Raw genomic sequence first — 20,254 nt, forward strand, 5'->3', positions numbered from 1 at the left:
TGCAGTATTACACTGACTGGGTTTAGTGCGGTATTACACTGACTGGGTTTAGTGCGGTATTACTTTGACTGGGTTAGTGCAGTATTACACTGACTGGGTTTAGTGCGGTATTACACTGACTGGGTTTAGTGCGGTATTACTTTGACTGGGTTTAGTGCGGTATTACTTTGACTGGGTTTCGTGCAGTATTACACTGACTGGGTTTAGTGCAGTATTACACTGACTGGGTTTAGTGCGGTATTACACTGACTGGGTTTAGTGCAGTATTACACTGACAGGGTTTAGTGCGGTATTACACTGACGGGGGGTTTAGTGCGGTATTACACTGACTGGGTTTAGTGCAGTATTGCACTGACTGGGTTTAGTGCGGTATTACACTGACGGGGGGTTTAGTGCGGTATTACACTGACTGGGCTTAGTGCGGTATTACACTGACAGTGTTTAGTGCGGTATTACACTGACAGGGTTTAGTGCGGTATTACACTGATGGGGGGTTTAGTGCAGTATTACACTGACGGGTTTAGTGCGGTATTACACTGACAAGGTTTAGTGCGGTATTACACTGATGGGGGGTTCAGTGCGGTATTACACTGACTGGGTTTAGTGCGGTATTACACTGACAGGGTTTAGTGCGGTATTACACTGACAGGGTTTAGTGCGGTATTACACTGACAGGGTTTAGTGCGGTATTACACTGACTGGGTTTAGTGCGGTATTACACTGACTGGGTTTAGTGCGGTATTACACTGACAGGGATTCGTGCGGTATTACACTGACGGGGGGTTTAGTGCGGTATTACACTGACTGGGTTTAGTGCAGTATTACACTGACTGGGCTTAGTGCGGTATTACACTGACGGGGGGTTTAGTGCGGTATTACACTGACAGGGATTCGTGCGGTATTACACTGACAGGGTTTAGTGCGGTATTACACTGACAGGGTTTAGTGCAGTATTACACTGACTGGGTGTAGTGCGGTATTACACTGACTGGGTTTAGTGCGGTATTACACTGACAGGCTTTAGTGCAGTATTACACTGACTGGGTTTAGTGCGGTATTATACAGACTGGGTTTAGTGCAGTATTACACTGACGGGGGGTTTAGTGCGGTATTGCACTGACTGGGTTTAGTGCAGTATTACACTGACTGGGTTTAGTGCAGTATTACACAGACTGGGTTTAGTGCGGTATTACACTGACAGGGTTTATTGCAGTATTACACTGACTGGGTTTAGTGCAGTATTACACTGACTGGGTTTAGTGCGGTATTACACTGACTGGGTTTAGTGCAGTATTGCACTGACTGGGTTTAGTGCGGTATTACACTGACTGGGTTTAGTGCAGTATTGCACTGACTGGGTTTAGTGCGGTATTACACTGACAGGGTTTAGTGCGGTATTACACTGACTGGGTTTAGTGCAGTATTACACTGACTGGGTTTAGTGCAGTATTACACTGACTGGGTTTAGTGCGGTATTACACTGACTGGGTTTAGTGCGGTATTACACTGACAGGGTTTAGTGCAGTATTACTCTGACTGGGTTTAGTGCGGTATTACACTGACTGGGTTTAGTGCGGTATTACACTGACTGGGTTTAGTGCGGTATTACACTGACGGGGGGTTTAGTGCGGTATTACACTGACAGGGATTCGTGCGGTATTACACTGACGGGGGGTTTAGTGCGGTATTACACTGACTGGGTTTAGTGCAGTATTACACTGACTGGGCTTAGTGCGGTATTACACTGACGGGGGGTTTAGTGCGGTATTACACTGACAGGGATTCGTGCGGTATTACACTGACGGGGGGTTTAGTGCGGTATTACACTGACGGGGGGTTTAGTGCGGTATTACACTGACAGGGTTTAGTGCGGTATTACACTGACAGGGTTTAGTGCAGTATTACACTGACTGGGTGTAGTGCGGTATTACACTGACAGGGTTTAGTGCAGTATTACACTGACAGGGTTTAGTGCAGTATTACACTGACTGGGTTTAGTGCAGTATTACACTGACTGGGTTTAGTGCGGTATTACACTGACTGGGTTTAGTGCAGTATTACACTGACTGGGTTTAGTGCAGTATTACACTGACTGGGTTTAGTGCAGTATTACACTGACAGGGTTTAGTGCAGTATTACACTGACAGGGTTTAGTGCAGTATTACACTGACTGGGTTTAGTGCGGTATTACACTGACTGGGTTTAGTGCAGTATTACACTGACTGGGTTTAGTGCAGTATTACACAGACTGGGTTTAGTGCGGTATTACACTGGCAGGGTTTAGTGCAGTATTACACTGACTGGGTTTAGTGCAGTATTATACAGACTGGGTTTAGTGCAGTATTACACTGACGGGGGGTTTAGTGCGGTATTGCACTGACTGGGTTTAGTGCAGTATTACACAGACTGCGTTTAGTGCGGTATTACACAGACTGGGTTTAGTGCGGTATTACACTGACAGGGTTTAGTGCAGTATTACACTGACTGGGTTTAGTGCAGTATTACACTGACTGGGTTTAGTGCGGTATTACACTGACTGGGTTTAGTGCAGTATTGCACTGACTGGGTTTAGTGCGGTATTACACTGACTGGGTTTAGTGCGGTATTACTTTGACTGGGTTTAGTGCAGTATTACACTGACTGGGTTTAGTGCGGTATTGCACTGACTGGGTTTCGTGCGGTATTGCACTGACTGGGTTTAGTGCGGTATTACACTGACTGGGTTTAGTGCAGTATTACACTGACTGGGTTTAGTGCAGTATTACACTGACTGGGTTTAGTGCGGTATTACACTGACGGGGGGTTTAGTGCGGTATTACTTTGACTGGGTTTAGTGCAGTATTACTCTGACTGGGTTTAGTGCGGTATTACACTGACTGGGTTTAGTGCGGTATTACACTGACTGGGTTTAGTGCGGTATTACTTTGACTGGGTTTCATGCAGTATTACACTGACGGGGTTTAGTGCGTTATTACACTGACTGGGTTTAGTGCGGTATTACACTGACTGGGTTTAGTGCGGTATTACACTGACGGGGTTTAGTGCGGTATTACCGTGACGGGGTTTTGTACGGTATTACACTGATGGGGCTTGGTGCGGTATTACACTGACTGGGTTTAGTGCCGTATTACACTGACGGGGGGTTTAGTGCGGTATTACACTGACTGGGTTTAGTGCGCTATTACACTGACGGGGGGTTTAGTGCGGTATTACACTGACGGGGGGTTTAGTGCGGTATTACACTGACTGGGTTTAGTGCAGTATTACACTGACTGGGTTTAGTGCGGTATTACACTGACGGGGGGTTTCGTGCGGTATTACACTGACTGGGCTTAGTGCGGTATTACACTGACAGGGTTTAGTGCGGTATTACACTGACTGGGTTTAGTGCGGTATTACACTGACGGGGGGTTTAGTGCGGTATGACACTGACTGGGTTTAGTGCGTTATTACACTGACTGGGTTTAGTGCGGTATTACACTGACTGGGTTTCGTGCGGTATTACACTGACTGGGTTTAGTGCGGTATTACACTGACGGGGTTTTGTGCAGTATTACACTGACTGGGTTTAGTGCGGTATTACACTGACTGGGTTTTGTGCAGTATTACACTGACGGGGTTTAGTGCGGTATTACACTGACGGGGTTTTGTGCAGTATTACACTGACGGGGTTTAGTGCGGTATTACACTGATGGGGTTTAGTGCCTTATTACACTGACTGGGTTTAGTGCGGTATTACACTGACGGGGTTTAGTGCGGTATTACACTGACGGGGTTTAGTGCGTTATTACACTGACTGGGTTTAGTGCGTTATTACACTGACTGGGTTTCGTGCGGTATTACACTGACGGGGTTTAGTGCGGTATTACCGTGACGGGGTTTTGTACGGTATTACACTGATAGGGTTTGGTGCGGTATTACACTGACTGGGTTTAGTGCAGTATTACACTGACGGGGGGTTTAGTGCGGTATTACACTGACTGGGTTTAGTGCGGTATTACACTGACTGGGTTTAGTGCGGTATTACACTGACGGGGGGGTTTAGTGTAGTATTACACTGACTGGGTTTAGTGCGGTATTACACTGACTGGGTTTAGTGCGGTATTACACTGACTGGGTTTAGTGCGGTATTACACTGACGGGGGGTTTCGTGCGGTATTACACTGACTTGGCTTAGTGCGGTATTACACTGACAGGGTTTAGTGCGGTATTACACTGACAGGGTTTAGTGCGGTATTACACTGACGGGGGGTTTAGTGCGGTATTACACTGACTGGGTTTAGTGCGGTATTACACTGACGGGGGGTTTAGTGCGGTATGACACTGACTGGGTTTAGTGCGGTATTACACTGACGGGGTTTAGTGCGGTATTACACTGACGGGTGGTTTAGTGCGGTATTACACTGACTGGGTTTAGTGCGGTATTACACTGACGGGGTTTAGTGCGGTATTACACTGACTGGGTTTAGTGCGGTATTACACTGACGGGGTTTAGTGCGTTATTACACTGACTGGGTTTAGTGCGGTATTACACTGACTGGGTTTCGTGCGGTATTACACTGACTGGGTTTAGTGCGGTATTACACTGACGGGGTTTAGAGCGTTATTACACTGACTGGGTTTCGTGCTTTATTACACTGACTGGGTTTAGTGCGGTATTACACTGACGGGGTTTAGTGCTTTATTACACTGACTGGGTTTCGTGCGGTATTACACCGACGGGGTTTAGTGCGGTATTACCGTGACGGGGTTTTGTACGGTATTACACTGATGGGGTTTGGTGCGGTATTACACTGACTGGGTTTAGTGCAGTATTACACTGACGGGGGGGTTTACTGCGGTATTACACTGACGGGGGGTTTCGTGCGGTATTACACTGACTGGGTTTAGTGTGGTATTACACTGACTGGGTTTAGTGCGGTATTACACTGACAGGGTTTAGTGCGGTATTACACTGACGGGGGGTTTACTGCGGTATTACACTGACAGGGTTTAGTGCGGTATTGCAATGAATGGGTTTAGTGCAGTATTACACTGACGGGGGGTTTAGTGCGGTATTGCAGTGACTGGGTTTAGTGCAGTATTACACTGACTGGGTTTAGTGCGGTATTACACTGACAGGGTTTAGTGCGGTATTACACTGACAGGGTTTAGTGCAGTATTACACTGACGGGGGGTTTAGTGCGGTATTGCAATGAATGGGTTTAGTGCAGTATTACACTGACGGGGGGTTTAGTGCGGTATTACACTGACGGGGGGTTTAGTGCGGTATTACACTGACTGGGTTTAGTGCGGTATTACACTGACGGGGGGTTTAGTGCGGTATTACACTGACTGGGTTTAGTGCGGTATTACACTGACGGGGGGTTTAGTGCGGTATTACACTGACTGGGTTTAGTGCGGTATTACACTGACGGGGGGTTTAGTGCGGTATTACACTGACTGGGTTTAGTGCGGTATTACACTGACGGGGGGTTTAGTGCGGTATTACACTGACTGGGTTTAGTGCGGTATTACACTGACGGGGGGTTTAGTGCGGTATTACACTGACAGGTTTTAGTGCAGTATTACACTGACGGGGGTTTAGTGCGGTATTGCAATGAATGGGTTTAGTGCAATATTACACTGACGGGGGGTTTAGTGCGGTATTACACTGACGGGGGGTTTAGTGCGGTATTACACTGACAGGTTTTAGTGCAGTATTACACTGACGGGGGGGTTTAGTGCAGTATTACACTGACTGGGTTTAGTGCGGTATTACACTGACTGGGTTTAGTGCGGTATTACACTGACGGGGTTTAGTGCGTTATTACACTGACTGGGTTTCGTGCGGTATTACAATGACGGGGTTTAGTGCGGTATTACAGTGACGGGGTTTTGTACGGTATTACACTGATGGGGTTTGGTGCGGTATTACACTGACTGGGTTTAGTGCAGTATTACACTGACGGGGGGGTTTACTGCGGTATTACACTGACGGGGGGTTTCGTGCGGTATTACACTGACTGGGTTTAGTGTGGTATTACACTGACTGGGTTTAGTGCGGTATTACACTGACGGGGGGTTTACTGCGGTATTACACTGACAGGGTTTAGTGCGGTATTACACTGACAGGGTTTAGTGCGGTATTACACTGACAGGGTTTAGTGCGGTATTACACTGATGGTGGGTTTAGTGCGGTATTGCAATGAATGGGTTTAGTGCGGTATTACACTGACGGGAGGTTTCGTGCGGTATTGCAGTGACTGGGTTTAGTGCAGTATTACACTGACTGGGTTTAGTGCGGTATTACACTGACAGGGTTTAGTGCGGTATTACACTGACAGGGTTTAGTGCAGTATTACACTGACGGGGGGTTTAGTGCGGTATTGCAATGAATGGGTTTCGTGCAGTATTACACTGACGGGGGGTTTAGTGCGGTATTGCAGTGACTGGGTTTAGTGCAGTATTACACTGACTGGGTTTAGTGCGGTATTACACTGACTGGGTTTAGTGCGGTATTACACTGACTGGGTTTAGTGCGGTATTACACTGACTGGGTTTAGTGCGGTATTACACTGACTGGGTTTAGTGCAGTATTACACTGACTGGGGGTTTAGTGCGGTATTACACTGACTGGGTTTAGTGCAGTATTACACTGACTGGGGGTTTAGTGCGGTATTACACTGACTGGGTTTAGTGCGGTATTACACTGACTGGGTTTAGTGCGGTATTACACTGACTGGGTTTAGTGCGGTATTACACTGACTGGGTTTAGTGCAGTATTACACTGACTGGGTTTAGTGCGGTATTACACTGACTGGGTTTAGTGCAGTATTACACTGACTGGGGGTTTAGTGCGGTATTGCAGTGAATGGATTTAGTGCGGTATTACACTGACTGGGTTTAGTGCGGTATTACACTGACTGGGTTTAGTGCGTTATTACACTGACGGGGGGTTTAGTGCGGTATTACACTGACGGCGGGTTTAGTGCGGTATTACACTGACTGGGTTTAGTGCGGTATTACACTGACGGGGGGTTTAGTGCGGTATTACACTGACTGGGTTTAGTGCGGTATTACACTGACGGGGGGTTTAGTGCGGTATTACACTGACTGGGTTTAGTGCGGTATTACACTGACGGGGGGTTTAGTGCGGTATTACACTGACAGGTTTTAGTGCAGTATTACACTGACGGGGGTTTAGTGCGGTATTGCAATGAATGGGTTTAGTGCAATATTACACTGACGGGGGGTTTAGTGCAGTATTACACTGACGGGGGGTTTAGTGCAGTATTACACTGACTGGGTTTAGTGCGGTATTACACTGACTGGGTTTAGTGCGGTATTACACTGACGGGGTTTAGTGCGGTGTTACACTGACTGGGTTTAGTGCGGTATTACACTGACGGGGTTTAGTGCGTTATTACACTGACTGGGTTTCGTGCGGTATTACACTGACGGGGTTTAGTGCGGTATTACACTGACGGGGTTTAGTGCGGTATTACACTGATGGGGTTTGGTGCGGTATTTCACTGACGGGGTTTTGTACGGTATTACACTGATGGGGTTTAGTGCGGTTTTACACTGACTGGGTTTTGTACGGTATTACACTGACGGGGTTCTGTACGGTATTACACTGACGGGGTTTGGTGCGGTATTACACTGACGGGGTTTAGTGCACTGACAGGGGGTTTAGTGCAGTATTACACCAGCAGCCGGTTTACTGCGGTATTAAACTAACAGACAGTTTAGTGCGCGATTGCACCAATGAGATTTAGTGCGTTATTACGCATTTGAGGGATTTAGTGCCGTATTACACTGACAGACCAATTTATGGAGTATTGTACTAACAGAGGGTTGAGTGTGTTATTAAACTAACCGGTTCAGTGCAGTATTACACTAACAAGGGCGTTGTGTGATATTACCCTAACAGGGGGTTTAGTGTAGTATTACACTAACGGGGTTTAGTGTGGTATGATACTAACTGATGGTTTAGGGCGGTGTTCGACTACCGGGGGCAATGGTTCGGGCCCCGTCTAGGGGCGCATGGCGTGTGCTGGGCATTGGGAGCGGCCTTACATGGGGCACAGGGTGCCCAATCAGGAGCGGCACCTACCCCAAGCTGCCAGAAGGCCACCTAGTTTTATCATTACTGCACTAAACCCCCCCATTAGTGTAATACTGCACTAAACCCCCGTTAGTGGAACACCACACTAAATCATCTGTTAGTGTAATACTGCTTTAATGCAGCCCCGTCTCTGCCAGTCATGGATGAGCTGGACGAACAGCCAACAAAATCAGAACTCAGTAATGCCATTGATTCTCTAGCTTGTGGAAAAGCCCCTGGGAAGGACAGCATTACCCCTGAAATAATCAAGAGTGCCAAGCCTACTATACTTTCAGCACTCACACACGGAAAACTCTAAGCTGGTTAGAATCATACCTCGCGCAAAGGAAGGTGGTTGTGGTTGTTGGAGGTCAATCATCTGAGCTCCAGGACATCACTGCGGGAGTTCCTCAGGGTAGTGTCCTCGGCCCAACCATCTTCAGCTGCTTCATCAATGACCTTCCTTCAATCACAAGGTCAGAAGTGGGGATGTTCGCTGATGATTGCACAATGTTCAGCACCATTTGTGACTCCTCAGATACTGAAGCAGTCCGTGTAGAAATGCAGCAAAACATGGACAATATCCAGGCTTGGGCTGATAAGTGACAAGTAACATTTGCGCCACACAAGTGCCAGGCAATGACCATCTCCAACAAGACAGAATCTAACCATCTCCCCTTGACATTCAACGGCATTACCATCGCTGAATCCCCCACTATCAACATCCTAGGGGCTACCATTGACCAGAAACTGAACTGGAGTAGCCATATAAATTCCGTGGCTACAAGAGCAGGTCAGAGGCTAGAAATCCTGAGGCGGGTAACTCACCTCCTGACTCCCCAAAGCCTGTCCACCATCTACAAGGCACAAGTCAGGAGTGTGATGGAATACTCTCCACTTGCCTGGATGGGTGCAGCTCCAACAACACTCAAGAAGCTCGACACCATCCAGAACAAAGCAGCCCGCTTGATTGGCACACCATCCACAAACATTCACTCCCTCCACCACCGACGCACAGTGGCAGCAGTGTGTACCATCTACAAGATGCACAGCAGCATTGCAGAAACGCACCAAGACTCCTTCGACAGCACCTTCCAAACCCGCGACCTCTACCAACTAGAAGGACAAGGGCAGCAAATACATGGGAACACCACCACCTGCAAGTTCCCCTCCAAGTCACACACAATCCTGACTTGGAACTATATCGCCGTTCCTTCACTGTCGCTGGGTCAAAATCCTGGAACTCCCTTCCTAACAGCACTGTGGGTGTACCTACCTCACATGGACTGCAGCGGTTCAAGAAGGCAGCTCACCACCACCTTCGCGAGGGCAATTAGGGATGGGCAATAACATCCCATTAATGAATTTTTTAAAAAAACTCCACGAATTGCTTTGCTTGTGCTGGAATGAGGGAGCAGTACCACAGACATGCGCGATGCCAATATCATCACCCTCTTTTCGAACAAGGGTGACTGCAGTGACTGCAACAACTACCATAGAATCTCCCTGCTGAGCATATTGGGGAAAGTCTTCGCTCGAGTCATTTTAAACAGGCTCCAGAAGCTGGCTGAGCGTGTCTACCCTAAGGCACAGTGTAGCTTTCGAGCAGAGAGATCCACCATTGACATGCTGTTCTCCCTTCGTCAGCGAATAACAGATGCCCCTCAACGTTGCTTTCATTGATCTCACCAAAGCCTTTGACCTCGTCAGCAGACGTGGTCTCTTCAGACTACTAGCAAAGATCGGATGTCCACCAAAGCTACTAAGCATCATCACCTCATTCCATGACAATATGAAAGGCACAATTCAGCATAGCGGCGCCACATCAGACCCCTTTCCTATCCTGAGTGGTGTGAAACAGGGCTGTGTTCTCGCACCTACACTGTTTGGGATCTTCTCCCTGCTGCTCTCACATGCGTTCAAGTCTTCAGAAGAAGTAATTTTCCTCTACACAAGATCAGATGGTAGGTTGTTCAACCTTGCCCATCGAAGAGCAAAGACCAAAGTACGGAAGGTCCTTATCAGGGAACTCCTCTTTGCTGACGATACTGCATTAACATCTCACACTGAAGAGTGTCTGCAGAGACTCATCGACAGGATTGCGGCTGCCTGCAACGAATTTGGCCTAACCATCAGCCTCAAGAACACGAACATCATGGGACAGGACGTCAGAAATGCTCCATCCATCAATATCGGCGACCACGCTCTGGAAGTGGTTCAAGAGTTCACCTACCTAGGCTCAACTATCACCAGTAACCTGTCTCTAGATGCAGAAATCAACAAGCGCATGGGAAAGGCATCCGCTGCTATGTCCAGACTGGCCAAGAGGGTGTGGGAAAATGGCGCACTGACACGGAACACAAAAGTCCGAGTGTATCAAGCCTGTGTCCTCAGTACCTTGCTCTACGGCAGCGAGGCCTGGACAACGTATGTCAGCCAAGAGCAACGTCTCAATTCATTCCATCTTCGCTGCCTCTGGAGAATCCTTGGCATCAGGTGGCAGGACCGCATCTCCAACGCAGAAGTCCTCGAGGCAGCCAATATCCCCAGCATATACACACTACTGAGCCAGCGGTGCTTGAGATGGCTTGGCCATGTGAGCCGCATGGAAGATGGCAAGATCCCCAAGGACACATTGTACAGCGAGCTCGTCACTGGTTTCAGACCCACCAACCGTCCATGTCTCCACTTTAAAGACGTCTGCAAACACGACATGAAGTCCTGTGACATTGATCACAAGTCGTGGGAGTCAGTTGCCAGTGATCGCCAGAGCTAGCGGGCAGCCATAAAGGCGGGGCTAAAGTGTGGCGAGTCGAAGAGACTTGGCAGTTGGCAGGAAAAAAGACAGAAGCACAACGAGAGAGCCAACTGTGTAACAGCCCCGACAACCAATTTTATCTGCAGCGCCTGTGGAAGAGTCTATCACTCTAGAATTGGCCTTTATAGCCACTCCAGGCGCTGCTTCACAAACCACTGACCACCTCCAGGTGTCTCTCGAGACAAGCAGGCCAAAGAAAGAAAGACACTAACAAGGGGTTCGTGCAATATTGCACTAACAGACGGTTTAGTGCGGTGTTTCACTAACGGGGTTTAGTGCGGTGTCATGAAGACCCCAATCTGCTAAGAATGAGGTATATTAATTTCATCATATGAACATTAATTTTTAAAGTGTGGCTGGAGTGAAGTGATGACTTGTTTAAAGAGATCACCAGACATTTACACTAATGGGGTTTAGTATGGTATTACGCTAACAGCAGGTTTAGTGCGGTAGTACACTAAACGTTTAGTGCAGTATTAAACCAGAGCTTAGTTTGGGTCTACTGCTGTAGTATACTAATTCCTCTTGGAGAACCACTCTTAGGTACACTATAACAGACTGTCAAGGCACAGTACTGTGATTCCCCTTGTGATGGGCTCTTGATTTCAATTGTGTCTCCTGAGACATGCTGTTTATTAGAAACCAGATCCTTTTCTAAAGGCAGAGAGTACACGGGCCAGACCTTTCTATGTTAAGACGAATATCTCTACTTGTTGGGTTGGGTTGGCCTGGTCTGGCTTGAGAGCGAGAGAAGGAGAGATACCAACACCGAGAGCGAGAGACGGAGAGATACTGACACTCATTCTCTGCCAAGCTGTCGGCAGGTTACGATTGGAGGCCCAGAATCGTACTCGGCCTGGCCCACCTCCCACATTCCACCCTCCGTAAACTGAAGCCATCTAAAACTCAGCTACCCATGTCCTAACTCACACCAAGTCCCTCATCTCAGTGCTCTCTGACCTACATTGGCTCCCGGTCAAACAACACCTTGATTTTAAAATTCTCATCCTTGTTTTCAAGTCTCTCCATGGTCTCATCCCTCCCTCAGCTCCACAACTCTCTCTCAGATCTGTGTGCTCATCTCATTCTGAGTTCCATTACTCCACCATTGGCAGCCATGCCTTCAGCTGCCCGGGCCCTAAGCTTTGGAATTTCCTCCCTTACACCTCTTTAAAATCCATCTGTTTGACCAAGCTAATGTGTCCTTATGTGGCTCGCTGTCAAATATTTCTTTATAATCCACCTGGGAAGCACCTTGGAACATTTTATTATGTTCAAGATGCTATATAAATGCAAGTTATTGTTACTGCCTCTTGTGCTTAAAATGGTAGTGAAAGATTTTCAATGTTCTTCCAGCATATATATCAGCAATCCTATATCATAATTGGTTCTGTAATTTAGATGGCGAGGTGGGTGTTTGCTATTCCACTTGATAAGTTTTTAGAACCTGCTGCTCCAGTGCAGTAATTCACAGAATCCACGGACCCCGGTAGGTCCGCAGAGACTTTCCTGTGGCCAAAATAATCTCTCTAGCGGATGAGAGAGGGAGAAAAGCACAAGGCGGGTAAGAGAAGAACGAGACAGTTTGCCTGCTTTGTTTAAATTAGCATTAGTTAGTCATATCCAGTTATAGGAAGTATTTGGCTGCAGGACTGTTGCTCAAAGTAGAACATCTCCCAGAAACCTGCCTCATTTGCCAATTCCACCAGACAGCGATACTACACTGGTGAACAAGACCTTCTGAGACTGAATGCACAATTGATCACAGGGGGAATTTTTTTTAAAGTTTTTTGTCAAGCATTTTCAAATGCACCAATATAGTTTTGTAACAAGCTCCGATCTGCTATAGATTTAAGTAAGCCACTGATGAGGTTTAAAAACCGACTGTCAATTTATATTGCTTTATGTTTGAAAAGAAAGCAACATGTGACTTTTATATCAGCTCTTGATTTTTTTAAAGAGTTTCTCTCCTGATTTATGATACGGTGGGCTTGTCATTACTGGATACAGGAAAGGTGCTGGAGAACGTGCTTTCATTATTTTCCCACCTGCAATGTCAGCATCTAACACTCGTGAGGTCCGTGAGCCTGTAACAGTTTAATATTTTAATTGTCAATTCTGGACTGGGCAAGGGGAGATATGAGGAGAATGTTCTTTGCACAGAGTTGTTATGATCTGAATGCACTGCAGGAAAGGTGAAAGCAGATTCAATAGTAACTTAGAAAAGGAAATGGGATAAATAATTGAAAAGGAAAAAAAATTGCAGGGCCATGGGGAAAGAGCAGGGGAAAGGGATTGATTGGATAGCTCGTTCAAAGGAACAGCACAGAAATCATGGGCAGAATGGCCTCCTGATGTGCTGTGAGATTCTTTTACTCTGAGCTCCCTCCACGGCATCCCATGAATGTGCCTGAAACCCCAACCCAAGTCGTGCTTCTCAATTTGCTCCTGTGAGGTTTCCATTATTTCGCAGTTTTTGCTCTGTGTCTCATGACCAGTAATTAGGTTGAACTGGCCCAAACTCATTTTGTGTCCGTACACCCCTTACAGCCAACAAGGAGAGGAGACTTCCATCTCATCAACCCGGAAAAGCGAACAAAGGTGAGTAAAACTCATCCAGAAAATGTCTGAATCAGAATGCCTTGATCCAGAAGTGTAAACAGAGACCGCATTCACTCCCCATCGAGGTGCCACACAATCAAGTTGCCAAGGGCGGCCCGTCATTCTATTTCATCTGTCGTTGATGTGATTATTGCCTGGTCAGACCCCTGTGGAGGGCAGACCGCAGAGGTAGAAAAGGGGTTGAAAGGTTGCACAGCTCACTGGCCCTTGAAACACCATTGGCCTGTTACAACAACAACTTGCATTTATGTAGCACCTTTAACATAGTAAGAATATCCCAAGGCACTGCACAGGAGCAATTATCAAACAACATTTGACACCGAGTCACATAAGGAGACATGAGGGCAGGTGACCCAAAGCTTGGTCAAATGGGAGGTTTTCAGGTAGGGTCTTAAAGGAGGTAGAGAGGCGGAGAGGTTTCGGGAGGGAATTCCAGAGCATAGGGCCCAGGCAGCTGAAAGCACGCCAATGGGGAGGTGCAAGAAGCCAGAATGGGAGGAGCGCAGAGATCTCTGAGATTAATAGGGCTAAAGAAGATTACAAAGATGGGGAAGGGTGAGGCTATTGAGGGATTTGAATATGGGGATGAGAATTTTATTATTGAGGCATTGCTGGACTGAGATTTAATTTAGACCAGCGAGCACAGGGGTGATGGACGAATGGGACTTGGTGTGAGTTAGATTACTGGCAGCAGAGTTTTGGCTGAGCCTCAAGTTTACAAAGGTGGAAGGTGAACGGCCGGGCAGGAGGGCCTTGGAATAATTACAGAATGTGCTTTGGTGACGGGTGAGGGACCAGTGCCCTCAGTCCTTGCCTGACACATTGCCAGTGAAGTGCTGCAAGTGAGCACCTGCTGTAAGTAATTGCAGAAAGTAGCCAAATCAAATTGTTTGAAGGACAGTTATTAATCTGACACTCGAGCATTCACTTCAGGAACATTAGGTGGCTGATGAACTGAAAAATGCTTGAGAACGACATTGTCCCATAAATGTCCCTGTGATGGGGACTGCTGGAGTGGGGCAGCGTTGGTATCATGTGTCAGGAATCATCAGTTACTCTTGCTGAACCGCTGAAGGGGATCGGCAGTCAAAAAAAAAACCTAATGTACTGGTTCAGGAAGAAGAATAAGAAACAATGAGCCCTGGGAGATTGTGAGCTGAGCTAAGTTTTATTAAGGGAAAAGAGTGAACCCAGGCAAGTACTTTGCTGTGACAGGGGTTGAAATACCAAGGGATAAAATGTGAAAGTCAGGAGTATGAAAGGGAAGCTGAGAAAAAAAAAATGTCCACCCAAAAGATGTGCAAGTTGTAGAAGGGGAAGCCATTGAACTGAACAGTATAGATGTGCTTCTGGAGAAAGAAAGAAAAATATGGAGAGAAGGTGGGATTGAGAACTGTGAAGAATTGAAACATGAGTAGTTATCAGTGATATAGTAAAGGAAATGTAGAACACTGCTGATTCTCAGAAGTAATTCAGCTCCTTCATCAGGTGGAAAGTTTGCCAATAAATCTTAGTCGAACAGTCATCATTTTGAATCACTTTCATTACTGTCTTCAACCAATGGCATAGATCCATAAATCTCCATAGCTTAACCAGTGCCATCTACTAATGTGCCATCTCTCCCACCAGTGCCCACTGTTTGATGCATTGTCATTCCGTTTACGATTAAACTTTTCAGTTCCTTCTTTAGCCATGGAGATATGCATGCTTATGTGTCTGTGTGCATTCATGTGTGTGTCTGTACTCATGCCCATCTTCATATATGCTTGTGTACACGTGCGTCGTGAATGTCTTTGGTGCAGACATGTTAACAAGTAAAGAACAGTGCAATTCATTGAGGGTAACATCTTTTGTTTTTGGAAAGCATGTAGATTATCAAAGGAATAATGAGACAGGATGTAATGATTGCTGAACCTTCTTAAAACAATATTATCAAGATGTTGGGTGTTAGACTGACACACCGCGCAGGGTCACACCGCGCCAGGTTGCTCAGGTCACACTGTAGAAAGACAGACTGCATGGGGACACGCCACACATGGAGACACTGCTCACCAACACCACTAAGGGCCATGCCACACACAGTTACTGGTACTGGATCTCCCAAGTGTCCTTTTAACTGTATAATTTTAATTGAGTACAAAAATTCTCCTTTCTCTTGCCCCAAAACAAGCTAAAACAACATATTCCTCAACTTACATCAGAACTCTTCAAGAACAAGGAGCAAGCCTGTTAACGATTAAATGTTCAGGGGACTGATTGGTTCGATGGCTTAGCAACATCTTGGTCACATGGGTTTGGACCCAGTTCTGACTCTCTCCATCCTCTGCAAAGCTCTTGCATGGACTGGTTCTTGAGCAATTTTAAGCCCAGTTCCGAGTGAACAGGAGTCTGAAGTGTTTACACGTATGTAAGTTGCGAAATTGATGCTTTTGCTTTGAGTTTAAAGGAGGGGCATTGGTTTATATGTGAGTGTAACAGATGAGCATTAGAGTTGGAGAGTAGCTCACTGAGTATTCTTCCCGGATAGCCTGTATTTCCTTTCACTAACACTTGCTCCTCGATCTGAAAGTGATTGATTTCGACACTGGAAGCAATAGGGAGGAAGAGAGAGAAAAGCCACAAGTAGAGATGGAAGATGTACCAGGTGGTGTTGTGAGGACATCTCACCACCATCTGTCCTGTCCATCTGTGCAGCTTGTCTCTACACCTCCAGCTTATGAGCCGTGCTGCTGTGTAAAGACTGCAGTGGAAGGCAGGCCTGGTGCAATGGGAACCTCATGTTCCATGTCTCATATTAACAGGGAGATGTGTAGGATGCATTGGTTCTGGATATGGAATGTATAATATTCTGTATGCACTTAATGTCCGTTCAACCTTTACTCAGCGTGGCTGCTTGCCTTTGGCAGCTTGTGCCGTGTCCTATTTTGATGATCTCTCCTTCATGTGTTGATCACAATCAGCAGAGCTCAAATCAGATGCCTTAAAGCATCTCCAGGCACCATGACGTAATAGATGGGAGTTTGTTCTTGCACTCGTCATCCTCCCCACCATCAACCCCTCCGCCCCACCCCTCAATCACAGGTATGTTAATGCAAATTTGAAAATCACCTGAGTAAAACATTTGTATGCTTTTTTGGCTCGCAATCCAGAAATTATTTATTTCTAACCATCTGACATGATATCCTGTTATCACTGCATCCAGTGCATGGTTAAGTTGCCTACAGACCCACCTTTCAGCAGAGTAACTGCCTGTCTTGTCCACGTGGTCATCCCAAGGGTATCATTACTCTGGTATCTAACCTGGTCATTTTAACTTGTCCCTATTGTCCCATTCCAACTAAGATGTTTATCAGTTTGTTTTCTACAGGTGTGATCAATCGAATATTGAAACCAGACTTGCCGGGTGTTCATAGCAGTGACAGTTCCCAGAATGAACGTGTTGCTTTGACATTGCCCATTCCTGCGTGGGAATACAAGCCTAGTCTATGGAACCCATCTTCACAATTTAACCCTATAGCCCCCTTAGTATTCTATGAATCTGCACTGCACTCCCTTCCAAGGCCAATATCACCTTCCTGAGGTGCAGTGCCCAGAACTAAATGGGGTCTAACCAGAGTTTTATACAACTGTAGTGTAACTTTCACTCCTTTGTATTCCAAGAGCTGGTGCTCCACAAGAATCTCCAGTCTCGAAAGAACTAGTGATATTAGTGGGTGCACACTTAACACCTTTCGGCGACCTTCCTGTGCTCCTTTGTGTAGTGGAAGCAATAACCCCGAAAACATATATGGGTATCGTTCATGTTACAATAGCGGACAAGTGATTCATGTCATTTCTCAGCTTATATCCCCCAGACGTGTTTGCTGAGATTTACTCAATGTCAGAGCTGCAGCGACAATTCTGATCAACAAAGTGTTAGTGTCCCAACCTCAGTCACGTGTCCCATCTTGCCCGTGATGTTCCTTTAAGTTGCCAGTCTCTATTCCACCAGTCACTACTGTCTAATTCAATAGGAGCAGGTCACTCGGAACCATTTCCCTTTAAGGGCAATTTATCATAGGGAATGGATTTTTCAGACAAAACAGAAAATGGAAAATCCTGGAGTAGTTTGAGAAAACAGGAAGCATTCCGTTGGAAAATCTTGCTGCTTGTTTCTGTGAGTGATTTCCTACAGTTCTGTGAATAGTCCTTGCTGGTCGTGTGTTTTTACATTCCATAGAGGGTCCAGTCTTTATCATAGGATTGGTGAGAGCTTTTTAAATTTTTTTCTGTATTTCTCTCCAGTTTCCTCCCCATTCTCTCTTCAAGGTATTGATTCCTGCCGGCGTACTTTACCACGGCGCAATTCTAGACAGTGAGTGACAAAAAGCTCTTCGGTGATGGGGAGCATCACAAGCCAAGCCGGAGGCTGCCCTTGTCTGATGTCCGCATATCTGCACTTCCCAACAGGAGTCACCGTTAGTGATCAGAAGCAGGAACCCTGGCTGATTTTTCTCCCTTTCTACCATTGTTCTGAAAGGTTAGGGAGCCCCAGTTCATGGCGACACAGCAAGAGTCCAGCCCCATGTATTTTCAATCCAGTGGAAAGCTGACGGTTGGATTAAGGGGCTCATATGAACAGAATGAGGCCATTCAGCCCCTCAAGCCTGTTCTGCCATTCAATGAGATCATGGCTGATCTCTGACCCTAACTCCATATACCCACTGATGCTCCTTCTCCCTTAATACGTTTGGTTAACAAAAATTAATCAGCCTCAGATTTCAAATCAACAATTGATTAAGCATCAATTGCTGTTTGCAGAAGAGAGTTCCTAACTTCTGCCACCCTTTTGTGTGTAGACGTGTTTCCTAATTTCACTGCTGAAGGGTCTGTCTCTAATTTTTAGACAAAGCCCCTTAGTCCTAGACTCCCCAACCAGCGGGAATAGGTTCTCTCTAATTCCTCTTAATATCTTGAAAATTTTCATCAAATCACCCTCTAACCATCTAAATTTCAGGGAACACACCCTAGTTTGTGTAATCGCTCCTTGTAATTTAATCCTTGGAGTCTGGTTATCATTCTGGTAAACCTAAATTGCACTCCCTCCAGGGGCAATATATCCTTCCTAAAGTGTGGTGCCCAGAACTGCTCACAGTAACTCCAGGTCTAACCAGCGCTTTGTATAGCTGTAACATGACTTCTGTCCTCTTGTATTCTAGTCCTTCATATTAATCCAGTAGGGATTCAGGAGAAACGTCCCTACCCGGAGAGTGGTTAGAATGTGGAAATTTCCGGCTTAAAATAAGCATTTTGTGCAGATTCTGTATATTCCAGTGACAGAGGGGGCTTGTTACATTGGCATCTCAGTCAGGGAGCTGGACTGTGTAAGAAAGGAGTAAACCGCTTTGGAGCAAAATTAACTGAAGTCCTCATTCTCTTCAATTCTAAATATGTCGAATGAAAGGAAGCTTGTTTATGCTAATTAATGGGATACTGGTTGACAGAATATTTGCATATCAAACAAGTGGTTTAGCTGTTAAATGAAATGTGAATAGAGCGGATTTGTGTAAATAGCATTTAATTGGCTGCTTCACTCCGTGAATGAAATGTGTAACAATTCTAAGCTGGTAAGTGATATAATGAATAGTCCAATGTTACAGAACTACCTTCGCATAGTTGATTTTTTTTTTGTACCTCATCATATTACATTTTGGCAACCCCACCAAAGGCCGGTTATTCATCCTATTGGCTGTTTATGGGATGTTGGTGTGTGTTGCAGTGACAATTCTTTCAAGTATTGAAGCTGTGAGACACTTCAGGATGTAGAAACAGGAGAGACCATTCAGCCTCTCAAACCTGTTCTGCCATTCAGTTAGATTATGGCTGATTTATATCTTGATCCGCCTTGGTTCTGTAATCCTTAATACCTTCACCGAGCACAGGGACAGCCTGAGAGAAATGATAAGTACACTAGTTCATACTTAATTACAACTCCAGTGCCAAAGAATGAGTGTGACAGTCAGTGAGGTTATACGCAATGATTTTTTTTTTATTATTCATTCATGCGATGTGGGTGTTGCTGGCTAGCCCACCATTTGTTGCCCATCCCTTGTTGCCCTTGAGAAGGTGGGGGTGAGCTCCATTCTTGAACCGCTGCAGTCCATGTGGGGTAGGTACATCCACAGTGCTGTTAGGAAGGGAGTTCCAGGATTTTGACCCAGCGACAGTGAAACAACGGCGATATAGTTCCAAGTCAGGATGGTGTGTGACTTGGAGGGGAACGTTCAGGTGGTGGTGTTCCCATGCATCTGCTGCCCTTGTCCTTCCAGTTGGTAGAGGTTGTGGGTTTGGAAGGTGCTATCTAAGGAGCCTTGGTGTGTTGCTGCAGTGCATCTTGTAGATGGTACACACTGCTGCCACTGTGCGTTGCTGGTGGAGGGAATGAATGTCTGTGGATGGGGTGCCAATCAAGCGGGCTGCTTTGTCCTGGATGGTGTCGAGCTTCTTGAGTGTTGTTGGAGCTGCATCCATTTAGGCAAGTGGAGAGTATTCCATCACACTCCTGACTTGTGCCTTGTAGATGGTGGACAGGCTTTGGGGAGTCAGGAGGTGAGTTACTCGCCTCAGGATTCCTCGCCTCTGACCTGCTCTTGTAGCCACGGTACTTATATGGCTACTCCAGTTCAGTTTCTGGTCAATGGTAGCCCCTAGGATGTTGATAGTGGGGAATTCAGCGATGGTAATGC

The 20,254-nt window shown here is 46.2% G+C and overlaps 1 protein-coding gene across 8 annotated transcripts in view; it reads left to right on the forward strand.

Annotated features, from left to right (window-relative positions):
• LOC137348206 (SRC kinase signaling inhibitor 1-like) overlaps positions 1-20,254 on the forward strand; it is a 348,246-nt gene that overhangs the window by 130,334 nt on the left and 197,658 nt on the right. For all 8 annotated transcript variants that reach the window (XM_068013559.1, XM_068013562.1, XM_068013564.1 and 5 more), the window contains exon 4: positions 13,458-13,508. In XM_068013559.1, the coding sequence (XP_067869660.1) occupies positions 13,458-13,508 (51 nt within the window). The remainder of the gene's footprint in view (positions 1-13,457; positions 13,509-20,254) is intronic.

The sequence above is a fragment of the Heterodontus francisci genome, chromosome 33 (genome assembly GCF_036365525.1).
Source record: "Heterodontus francisci isolate sHetFra1 chromosome 33, sHetFra1.hap1, whole genome shotgun sequence".
Lineage (NCBI taxonomy): Eukaryota > Metazoa > Chordata > Chondrichthyes > Heterodontiformes > Heterodontidae > Heterodontus > Heterodontus francisci.